At 40.7% G+C, this 12453-nt stretch overlaps 1 protein-coding gene across 2 annotated transcripts in view; it reads right to left on the bottom strand.

Moving 5' to 3' along the window:
- The window catches only part of PDZK1 (PDZ domain containing 1), a 102452-nt gene that overhangs the window by 23661 nt on the left and 66338 nt on the right, over positions 1-12453 (bottom strand). Inside the window, exon 9 of one of the 2 annotated variants that reach the window (XR_008401313.1) lies at positions 2657-2798. Coding sequence is in view for 1 of the 2 variants with exons in the window: in XM_053705883.1 (XP_053561858.1) it covers positions 2709-2798 (90 nt within the window). In the remaining variant the exon portion in view is untranslated. Of the gene's footprint in view, positions 1-2594; positions 2799-12453 lie in introns of those variants that run through there. The other variant, XM_053705883.1, reaches the window with a different exon arrangement.

The following is a 12453-nucleotide window of genomic DNA, read 5'->3' as shown; positions in this document are numbered from 1 at the left end:
CAGGAACAGCAATGCACTACTGGGAGCTAGCTGAAAAAAACCCCACTGACTTCTGACTTCAGCTCAGCGTTTAAGCTGCCGCCCTCAGAGCTCAGTGAGTCCAATTGACTACTGCCCGCGCTGCAAACACACTGCTGTCCCACTCACTGACTACACATGCAGCCACCAGCCGATTGAGGAGACTACACATGCAGTCAGGTGCCATTGTGCCCCCAAAGCCGCCAATGGGAAAAGTTTCAGTTCCCACTGAGCTGCGACAATAGGTTAAGATGATCTGTGACCCCCTAGGTATCAATCACGTGTCAACCATGTGATATGCGTAGCAGGCAGGCGGAAAGTCAGAAACCAAAAAAAAAACATTAAAAAAAATTAAAATTTAAAAAAATTTGTGCTGAAGCAGGGACACACCTACACACTGCTGCCGACACACTAGTGTGTCCCGACACACAGTTTGGAAAGCACTGCACTAGACATTAAGTTCACACAAATAGATTGGTCAAGGAAAATGCAAGCCCCTTTCTTCAAATAAAAAACAATTCACAGTTGAGACCTGTTTCTTGTCTTTAATGAATTATATCACCCACTGAATTTTATTACCTGGATACAAGGTAAACTATGGGAAGTTGAAGAGAGTTATTACTGCAGTACTGGGACCTAGCTGAACACATCAGGTGAGCCAGTTACAAGAGGCATGTATGTGCAGCCACCAATCAGCAGCTAGCCCCCAGTAGCACCCTGACTGCTCCTGCGCCTACCTAGGTATGCTTTTTAACAAAGGGTACCAAAAGAACAAAGCAAATTACATAATAGAAGTAAATTAGAAAGTTGTTTAAAATCTTATGTTCTACCTGATCTCTGAAAATTTTAAGACTTCATATGCTGTGCTTGGAGGGGGAGTTGGTAGCCTATTACTGTCTTTAAATTTGCTAATTGTTAAGCAATTCATAATTGCTATGGAATTTTTAAGGTTAACTGTTGTTAATGTTTTCCTTTTTGCAGTAATTAAAACAATAATAAATATATGTTAAGAAAAAGAAATATGAAATAAATTAATGAAAGCAGCCCAAATTTGCATAAGTTTATTTTAGATATGCATAAGATAGATGCAAAGTCACAGCATGTCAACTTATGGCAGGAGCATAAGTTCCCCCTGGACAGAGAACAGAAACACTTCAGTAAACACTGCGGCTCCTCGTGTGAGGAGCTGGATCACAATCTGCTTAGAGGGATAGTGAGATCCTCTAGTAATGGGCAGTAACACTTCCTACAATACACTAAATGCAAGCCTGTCAGCGGGCCTGCTGTGTGATCACCCCGCACTGTGTGAAGCACATGGTGCTTACATTTATGTATGGCTTGCTCTGGGGTTATTTAGCTCCCCCTTAAGTGAGGCTCTGTGACAGAGGAGGAGTCTCAGGCCCAAAAGCAGGCCTTGATGATTGGTTTTATTTTGCTTTCATTAACCAAGGTTTATAGATTATATACTGTACATATAAATACAGTGGTTTTTGTGTGTGTGTGTTTATATATAAAACAATATAAATGTGAGGAGGGTGGAAGTCTTGGTGAGTTCCCACACTTTTTTGTAGGACTTGACCCCTGACGTATTGTAACATTGACTATTGCTCAATGAAGAGTAACTGTTTGAAGAGCCGTGATCCTAGCCCCTGCAAAGATGATTTGACAATCAAGTATAATATCCTAGAGGTATAAAACAGCTCATCAAATATGATTTTTGATTATGTCCTGTATAACAATAGTTAGATATCTCACACTATTATCTAACACTAGATAGATATCTTTATAAGAAATGTCCTTTCTTGGCCACCATATCAAGTTGGATGGGTGAGCCGTGGCTGCCATTTGTTGTCACATTTAGCTGACCCAGGCCATTTTCGGTCACCTTCAGCTGACCCAGGCCATTTTCGGTCACCTTCAACTGCACCGGGCCATGTTTAGTCACCTACAGCTGGCCTAAGCTATTTTGGTGTCCCCTTCAGCTGACCCAGGCCATTTGGTGTCCCCTTCAACTGATCCAAGCCATTTGGTGTCACTTTCAGCTGGCCTAGGCTATTTAGTGTCCTTTTCAGCTGACCCAGGCCATTTGGTGTCCCCTTCAGCTGAACCAGGCCATTTGGTATCCCCTTCAGCTGACCCAGACCATTTGGTGTCACTTTCATCTGGCCCAGACCATTGGGTGTCACCTTCAGCTGACCAAGGGGAATTGGTGTCACCTTCAGCTGACCAAGGGGAGTTGATGTCACCTTCAGCTGACCCAGGCCATTTGGTGTCACCTTTAGCTGATCCAGGCAATTTGGTGTCACCTTCAGCTGATCCAGGCCATTGGTGTCACCTTCAGCTGACCCATGCTAACTAACCAATTACTAAATGATTTAAGTAAAATCCTCCTTTCATTGTGGTAATAACAAATAATTATAAATTTTAAGAGCAGAAGACAAAATTATTAGGTGTAATAAACAGGTGGTGTCCCCTAAAATCCGTTTGTGTTTTAGTATATCATTCATGTCAACAATTTAGTATATATGTTGCTCAAGTGGTTAAGTCCATGAAAATAAGTTACTGAACTTTCCTGATTGATCTTTAGTGTTAACAAATTACAAAGTCTGTTTATTAAGTTTTGACATAACAAATATACCATAGATTGGTAAATGTCACATTATTGAAAGCTGCCAGGATCTTTGTCCTTCTTACAAAGCTGTATCATCATCATTTTCTTCTTCACTGTCACTGTCACTATCCTCTTTCTTTTTGGATTCTTCTGCCGGTGGTTGACTTGCCTGTGAAGAGAGACATTAGCAAATTAAGGCCACATGTAGTATCCCATCTTCTGTCGCTATGGAAACTAGATTCAGCTTTGACAAGTAAACAATGCAACTGTAATACACTTATTTCTATGTGTTTAACTCTTTCAAAAAGTAAAACAAGTAGTCAGAGTTGTATCTCTGGTAAATCCTCATTCTGCTCCAGAAGATACGGCCAGTAACAAGAGCATACACATGTATGCTTGCTTCTCATTTGTCACTAGCTAGATCTTCATCTGGAGTGGTACAAGAGCACAACGTCGATATATTTATAGGGTTTAAAAACACATAGTAAAAGAGAATAATTTCTTAAAAAATAAAATATTTTAATGAAACAGGGTGTTATTGTTAAACTAGAATGATGCTGTAATGAATAAAATTAGCTTCAATGAAATCATTTAATGATATCAATAAACCCCTCCAAAGAATCCACAAAAATATACAACTTAGAGTTTATTGTTAAAAAGGTCACTAAAGTAAAATATAAACAAGTTTCACGATTCAGAAAAAGCATTCAATTTTAAAACACTTCCCAATATACTTCTATTATCAAAACTTGCACATTATACTTATATGCACAATTTATAAGGCTCCAGCTTCTACTGAGCACATGCAAACGTGTACAGTATATACGTATGTGTGTTTTGTGATTGGCTGATGGCTGTCACATGGGGAGGAAAAAAATTGTACTTTACTATGAAATCCTGAGAAAGATCACAGTAAAGCTAAGTGTGGAGCCCCTGGGAGTTCGAAGTAACGGGAAGGGGACTTGACCGCTGGAGGAATTAGGCCTAGTGTGTGATTGGTTGGGAGCCTGTAAGGGGTGGGCTTAGCACGCGCTGTTATGCTTTTAAGGAAAGAGCGGGGAATCTGTCATCAGATTATTTATCAAACTTATGTGGAAAGTGCTTGTTCGTTGTGGAATTATTTGTGATGGCGCAGTTTGATGCGATTTTCGACCAACTTAAGTTGGAAGCTGCTAAAATGGGCCCTACCTGGCTCGAGGAGAAGTTACGTCCCTTGTTTGGATCTGATATCGAACCGAAGGATGATAAGGAGGACGCTGCTTCGAGACCGGTGAGGCATTCTAGGCCCCCGGTTCGTTTGGATCCGGAGGGGAGTAATGGCGGACGGAGGAGACCCAGCCCCAGTCCGGGGTTAAAGGCGGCCGTGAGGAAGAAGTCAAGTTCTGGTTCCGGGAGTCGGCAGGCCGGAGCTGAGGTTGTGGATCCCGCTATGCTGTCTGGGAGCATTTGTTCTCTACCGGAGCAAGTTAAATTGCCTGTAAAGAAGGATGATTCTTTGCCTAAGGGTAAGACGGCCAATTTAGGCCAAAAAGTGGTATTTAAGGGGAAGAGGCAAGTTAGTAAAGGTGACGTTCCGCCGAGGCCTAGTTTATCAAGTGATAGTAAGGAGCAGGTGAGTAGTGGTAGGTTAGGAAGTGTTTTAGTGAGAAAGAGGGGTGAGGAATTGAAGGTGTCAGGCCCGACTGTGCTGTCTCAGGCGGTTGAGGAGCAGTTACATAATGTTTCAAAAACGGCCCAGATTTTAAGGCCTAGTAGCAATTTTGAGGAACAGGATTATCGAGTGTTAGATGAGAGGGTGGAAGGGGTCGAAGTCAGTGAGAGTCAGTATGATACAGAGGTTGATAACGGCGTTGGGGAATTAGCCTTATATTTAGATTCTTCTGAGGAGGATTTTATTCCTCCTTCTCCCAGTGTAGTTAACCCCCTACGCCAGTTTAGACCGGCAGTCAGGGCATCGAGTGATTTAGTTTTAAGGGGTGAGTTAAGAAATTTCAGGGGTAGGAATGTTGATGTGGTTGAAAATATACCTGTTTCTAATAATGTTTTTCTTTTAGAAGGGAATGAGATTGGGTCACGGCCAGAGAATTCTCTGGGTTTCTTGGTGGTGGGAAATGACGGCCTAAGTGGGGAAGCTTATGGCCTTCAGGAATCCTGGACGGATAATATCAGGCTTGATATGGAGGACGGCGTTCCGGGGGAGGAACGATCTAATGCAAGGGGAGAAGAAGCAGGGGTGAGTACGGCCAACAATTTTAATTTTGGTCATCAGGGGATGATGGGACGGAGGCATAACAATACATTTCATAGCTCAGTTAATTCTGTTCAACGTCCAAACAGGTCTGGGATTGGGAGAATACAAGGTAGAGGTAGACAACGCAAGAGGTATGGGGATTTAAGGGGTAAAGGGTTTGAGGTTACATCTGCTAAGAGGGGTAAGGGTGTTTTAGTGGACAGTAGGTTGGGTATGTCTACGGCTAGTAGGGGCATTGGAGTTTGGGCACCTTCAGGGGGTTTGTCACATGTTTCTGTTTTGCAACTGTTGTAGCGGGTTTAAGGGACTTGTTAGCCAAGTTAGAAGGTGCTAAAGTTTCAGGGGGAGTCGCCAATTTGTAGGTTCCTCCTGGATCTGCACCTCAAAATGGGGCATTAGGGATTTCTGATGTGGGAACAAAAGATGTAGGGTCGGCACCCCAATCTCAAGTGGTTGGTTTGTCTCAGTCAAAAGTGGCCAATGTTGATAATAAAGGGTCTGGGGGTTCTGAGCTTAAAATTGCTGACACAGCTTTGGTCAGGTCTTGTTTGTGTTCTATTGGGCCTTTGGGTATGCACTTGACGGTTGAGTTAAGGGAAAAGATGTGTAAGAGAGAGTTTATTGAATTATTTTCTCTCCTCCCTCTTGACCAGTCTTTTGAGATACCTGAAGACTCAAAAAAGGATGCGTCTAAGAAGGAAGAGGAGGAGAGGAAAAAACGATACAGAAAATTACCGAAAACATTTACTAATTGGTTTCAGGCTTTTGTTATTTATGCCAGTGTATTTGCTGGTAAGTTCCCTGATCAAGGCGCGGCACTTTTTTGTTATTTAGATGAAGTAGCCGCTGCTCAGAGAACATATGGGGGTATGGCTTGGTGGGTTTATGATGAACAATTTAGACAACGTTTGTCGGTTAAGCCTGAGATGAAGTGGGATGATCGTGATATGGGCCTTTGGCTAAAAGTGATGACCCTGTTAAGGTCTTCGCAGCCTTTTCGTGGGAGTGCCGGCGGGTCACTTCAAAGTGGGTCGTCGGCAACAGTCAAAAAAGGTTTCTGTTTTGCTTTCCATGAAAAGTTTTGCAAATGGGGATCGACTTGTAAATTCAGACATGAATGCTCAGGGTGTGGGGGATCTCACCCTTCCATCAAGTGTTTCAAAAAGAACAAATTGGGAGGAACGCAGGAGCTGTCTGAAAAAGGGATTAACTCCGGTGAGGTTAAGCGGGATGGAGCTGTGGCTCGTACTCTACGCTAAACAGAAGGGCTTTGGTGAAAAAGCTTTGTTATTACTGCATGGTTTTGCGTTTGGTTTTAGAATCCCATCTTCAGGGGGCGTTGTTCATTACATGGGTAACCTTAAGTCTGCTATGGAATGGCCAGATGTTGTTAGGACTAAGCTCGAGAAGGAGGTTTCTTTGGGTCGAATGGCAGGTCCTTTTAAAGTTTCTCCTATTCCCCCATTTGCGTATTTCTCCCTTGGGAGTGGTTCCTAAGAAGGAACCTGGTAAATTTCGACTTATTCACCACTTATCTTTTCCAAAGGGTGGGTCTGTGAATGATGATATTCCGGAGGAATTATCGTCTGTGGATTATACATTGTTTGATATGGCAGTTAATCTGGTTAGGGAGGCCGGTCAATTTGCTTTAATGGCTAAAGTGGACATTGAGGCAGCCTTTCGGTTACTTCCGGTTCATCCTTCTTCCCATTATCTCTTGGGTTGTTGTTTTGATGTTTTTTTTCTACATCGACCTTTGCCTCCCGATGGGTTGTTCTATTTCTTGTTCATTGTTTGAGTGTTTTAGTTCTTTTTTAGAATGGGTTGTTAAATTTAAGTCAGGATTCTCTTCTATAGTTCATTATTTGGATGATTTTCTTTTTGTTGGTCCTCCTGAATCGGACGTTTGTTTGAAGTTAAGGGATTATTTTTATTCAATGGCATCTGAATTTGGGGTTCCTCTTGCAATGGAAAAGTCTGAGGGTCCAGTTTCAGCCCTTAAATTTTTGGGTATTACAATTGATTCCGAAAAAATGGAATGTAGGTTACCTTTGGAAAAGATTGTGGATTTGTCAGAAATGATTCAGCATTTTTTGGGGGTCCGTAAGGTGACTGAGGGAAATGCAATCTCTGCTGGGAAAATTGAATTTTGCTTGCAGAATCATTCCCATTGGTAGAGTTTTTTCTAGAAGAATGTCATTGGCTACGGCTGGTGTTAGTAAGCCTCATCATTTTGTAAGGATTAAAAAAGGCCACATGATTTGAAAGTTTGGTTGGAGTTCCTTAAAAGTTTTAATGGGGTTGCAATCTTTATGGAAGCTAGGATCTCTAATGTTTGGATTTGATAACAGATGCAGCTGGTGGTGTCGGTTTCGGGGCTTATTTTCAGGGTCATTGGTGTGTAGAGGTGTGGCCTCAAAAATGGGTGGGGTCGGGTTTAACTCTGAACCTAGTCTTCCTTGAATTATTTCCGATTCTGGTGGCATTGTTTGTGTGGGAAGTTGATTTGGTGAATAAATCCATATTGTTCCACACGGATAATATGTGTGTTGTGTCTGCTATCAATTCATTATCTGCGTCATCATTGCCAGTTTTGCGTTTATTGAGAGTACTGGTCTTGAAATGTTTAAGTATGAATGTTTGTGTCAGGGCAAAGCATATCCCTGGTAAGCTTAATTTGATAGCAGATTCTTTATCTCGTTCACAGTGGTGTCGCTTTCGGGAGCTGGCTCCTCAGGCGGATGTAGCTGGAGCGAAGTTTCCGGCCCAACTTTGGAAGCTTGGGACGGAGGATTGGCTGAATTAATTAAGAAGTCTTTGGCTCCAGGTACTTGGGTGTCTTATGTATCAGTCTGGAGGGAATGGGAAATGTGGTTAGGTCAGGCTGAAATCAAAGAAGGGTCTGATGATGTCACGGGCTGCTTATTGGAATGGATGTGGCATTGGGGAAACTTGGGTTTGTCAGCATCTAATATGGAGAAAAGATTGGCGGCCCTAGCTTTTAGATTCCGTTTATTAGGCCTTCCTGACATTACAAAGGTTTTTTGGGTACGTCAGGTCCTTAAAGGTTTGAAGAAAAAGGTGAAGGGTAGAGACAGGCCTATTACATTTACTTTGCTTAAAATTTTTTGGGTAGTATTGGCTGATATTTGTGTATCAGCATTTGAAGTAAAATTGTTTAGAACGGCCTTTGTATTGGCCTTTTTTGGGGCTTTTAGGCTTTCTGAATTGGTAAGTCCTAGCAGGAAAGTTTCTGGAGGTTTACAAAAAGAGGATGTAATATGGAATGAGAGCAGGGTTGAAATCTTACTGAGAAGTAGTAAAACAGATATTTATGGAAAAGGCAAAAATATAGTGCTGTTCCCTAGCGGTGCAGAAATATGTCCTTGTCAGGTAATGATGCTTTATGGGTCCATACGGCCTTTGCAGGATGGCCCTTTGTTGGTTCACTCAGATGGTTCATTTTTGTCACAATATCAATTTAGAGCCATTCTGAAGGGTTATTATTATTATCATTTATTTGTATAGCGCCGCCAAATTCCGTTGTGCTGGGTACAATGATAGGGGTATACAATGACAAAGATTTGTGATACAATACAAAACATAACAAGACTAAACAAATCTAGCACAGGAGGAAGAGGGGCCTGCTCCGGAGAGCTCACAGTCTATAGGTTTAGGGTGCAGAGACATAAGGTTGGGGTAGCTTGTTACATCGTTGTATTTGCAGCAGTGAGTCAGGCAGTTCATGTACATGTATTAGCTTGGTTCGGATGCGGGATGGAGGAGAGATGGTAAGCCTCTCTGAATAGGTGGGTTTTCAAGGATCTTCTGAAGCTATACAAGGTTGGAGACAGTCTGATGGAGCGGGGTAGAGAGTTCCAGAGGACAAGAGCAGCACGTGCGAAGTCTTGGAGGCGGGAGTGGGATGTAGAGATAACAGGAGTGTAGAGACGTAGGTCAGAGGATGATCGAAGAGGACGGGATGGGGAGTATTTCACAATGAGAGAGGAGATATAGTTGGGAGTTAGACTGTTGAGTGCTTTGTAGGTTAGGGCTAATACTTTAAATTGTATTCTGGAGTGTATGGGGAGCCAGTGTAGAGACTGGCAGAGCGGAGCAGCTGATGTAGATCGTCGGCTTAGGTGGATGAGTCTAGCAGAAGCATTCATAATAGATTGGAGGGAGGAGAGGCGGTGTTTTGGAAGGGTTCAATTGTTTTATTGGGTTTTAATCCATTAGAGTTCGGGTCCCACTCATTCCATATAGGAGCTGCTACTGAAGCTGTTATGCTTGGTCTCAGAGAGGATATAGTCAAAAAGATTGGTAGATGGGGTTCAAGTCGTTATAAATCTTATGTTAAACCTGATTTGAGGGTTAAAAAAAAAAATTTAGATTGGGGTGAATGTTTGGGAATGTTTGAGCTGAAATCATCCTGAATGTTCTCTTTTATTTCTTTTATTTCAGGTGTGAGGATCGTATGGGTGATGGGGCATTCATTTATATATTGGGCCAATGCTGAGGCCAGTAAGAAAATGGGCGGCCTTCAGCTCGGGTGTCCAGTTGGTCAATGGGAGGTCAAATGGTTTGGGATTAGGGGTATGTGCTGGTAACTTTTGTTTCCTGTGTTTCTCGATTACAGCAAGGTTTTCCATCACCCGGATGTTTTGATATTGCATTTGGGGGGGGAATGATTTGGGTATGATTCCTCAAAAAGAATTAGTAAGAAGAATTAAAAGGGATTTGGGCAATATAAAAGAGCTTTATCCTGGAATTAAAATAGTCTGGTCACAGATTACTCCTCGACTGGCTTGGAGATCAGCGTGGGATTATGATAGGTTGGAAAAGAGCCGCAAGAAAGTTAACAAAATAGTTAGCTCTTTTGTAAGAAGGTTGGGGGGGGGGGGTGTTGTTTTCCACCCAGATTTTGAAGTGGAAGGGGCTGAGGAATTCTATCTAAAAGATGGTGTACACTTTAATCAATTTGGGCTGCAGCTATTTCTTTTTGATATAAAAGAAGCGTTGGGCAAAATTTTGGGTTTGGCGGGACTGGGCTGTTCGGTCAGTCCAGTCAGTGGCGGGGGTGCTAGTTCCCAGACAAATATGTTAAGCAATATGGCCAAGTGATTTGGAGGATTTTAAGTAGTAGGCAAGGGGTTCCCTATTAAAGTGTAGGTGTCCTTGGACGGACTCAACGGGGATATAGTTGAGTCCAGTTTTTGAATAACGGCCATCTTGTTTTTGTGGGTTTGGGAACTAGCACCGCTGTGGGGAATTGACAGTTTGTTTGATTTGGAATGTTATTTATGATCAGGAATGTTCTGTTAAATGTTTGGAAATATTTTATTATACAATATTTAACTTATGTTATTAATAAAATGGCTGCGGCCAATTTTTATACCAAAGTTGTGTGTAACTCTTATTTATAGCAATTAAGTTATTTAATAAATGTTAGAAGGTTAGGCCGGGGATTGACGACTTTAAAGGTCATGACATCAGCTCTGATGAAACCGATTAGCTGTTTTTTTCCCCAACATGCAGCTGAAAGTAGCTAAAGAAGAACTGTTCACAGAGCCTGTACTATTGCGAGCTGAAGACTTTTTATGGTAAAATATCTTCTTTCTTACATAGAGATGACCATGTGATATTTTCTTGTCAGATTTTAAGAGTTATACTGCATTACTTTCAAGTGATTCAGGATATGGGTATTATGTCCCTTTTCTTTAATTGAAAAAGAGCTGAATGCCCTTTTAAGGGCAGTAAAAGAGCTAAATGCCCTTTTAAGGGCAATGCCCATACAAATGCCCCTTTAGGAGCAATGGGTAGTTTAGGATTTTTTAGTGTTAAGTTTTTTATTTTGGGGGAATTGGTGGGGGGGATTACTGTTAGAGGGGTAATTTCGTATTTTGTAAGGTAAAATAGCTGTTTAATTTAGGGCAATACCCTACAAAAGGCCCTTTTAAGGGCTATTAGTAGTTTAGCATTAGATGGGGGGGGGGCTTTTTTATTTTCATAGGGATTAGGTTACATTTTTTTTTATATAATTTGGTTTATTTTATGTAATGTTAGAATTTTCTATTTTTTGTAATCTTAGATTAATTTAATCTTATTTTTTTAAAAATTTAAGTAATGTTATCTTTTTTATTTTAATTGTTTGTAACTTAGTATTTTTTAATTTAGGTAATTGGGGTTAATTTAGGGGGTGTTAGGTTAGGGGGCTTAGTAATTTAGTTATGTGTGTTGTGGGGGTTTGGCAGATTAGAGGTTAATAGGTTTATAAGGTTTGTTGCGATGTGGGTTAATGGTGAATTAGGGGTTAATAGGGATTTAACAGGTACTTTGAGATGTGGGTTAATGCTAGATTAGGGATTAAAAGTTTTAATAGGGACTTTGCGATGTGGGTGAATGTCTGATTAGGGGTTAATACATTTATTAGGTAGTTTGTGATGTTGGGGTTGGAAGATTTAGGGGTTAATACCTTTATTATTAGTTCCGATGTGGGTTTGATGGCGGATATAGTGGTTTTACGTGTTGGGTTTATTTTTGGGAGGCGGGTTAGACATTTACGGGAAATTTGACTTTTTTTTATTTTCTTAAAGGCAGAACATGCAATTTTAAAATACTTCTAATTTACCTTTAAAAGGACAGTAAACACATTGTTATTATAAGACATTTCAGTTGTGCTGCTATAGATCTACATATTAGCTAAGTCTTTTTCAAACACATTAACACCTTTTTTACTGGAATTATTTATCAATAGCCAAACTCCGCCCACCATTTGCCTTATTTGGAGGAGCCAATCTGGGCTTTAGTCGGCAGACAACAAGGCTAGTTCTGGCTATAATGTTAGTTTTGAGTGCATTGTTTAGCAGTTGTTAACTCATAAAGCCAGTTAGGGAAATATATGTAGCAGAGTTCGCCTTGATAGGTCAGCATTGTGCAGTTTAAGTTTTGGGAATTAGAAATGGTTACATTATACAAAACTAAACAGGTTATATCACATCTTAAAGTGTTTACTGTCCCTTTAATACCCCATTTGCTTTTTTCTCTTGGTATCTTTTGTCAAAGGGTAAACTTAGGTAGATTCAATGGAGCTCAGGAGCGTGCACCTATCTTTAGCTCTCTATTGCTGCATTGATGTTGATTGATTATACATTGTTGTAAACACTGGTGCCGTGAGCTCCTATCAGCCTTCCTAGGTATACTCTTCAACAAAAGATATTAAGATATTAAGGAAAATGAATCAAACATCATAATAAAAGTAAAATGGAAAGTTGCTCTGCTTGAATTATGAAGTTTTAATTTTGATTTCATTGACCCTTTAAAGCTTAATTGCAAAAAATACCTGGTGTTTTTCAATAACTGTACTATAACAAATGACATTCTTTACCAAAATGACAGCATTTGGAAACAAAAATAGGTGTAGCAGTCTGTGAGTCTGTCAAGTGATATGCGTGGAACTGAGCATTGTAAAATGAATATATAGAAACAATGTAGTATATATGGTATTACGGTTACACTAGTGTATTTAATGAAACATCTAAATTAAACTTTCGTATTACATTTCACTTCCATT

The sequence above is a fragment of the Bombina bombina genome, chromosome 3 (genome assembly GCF_027579735.1).
Source record: "Bombina bombina isolate aBomBom1 chromosome 3, aBomBom1.pri, whole genome shotgun sequence".
Lineage (NCBI taxonomy): Eukaryota > Metazoa > Chordata > Amphibia > Anura > Bombinatoridae > Bombina > Bombina bombina.
This window is presented reverse-complemented; position numbering and strand designations above follow the sequence as displayed.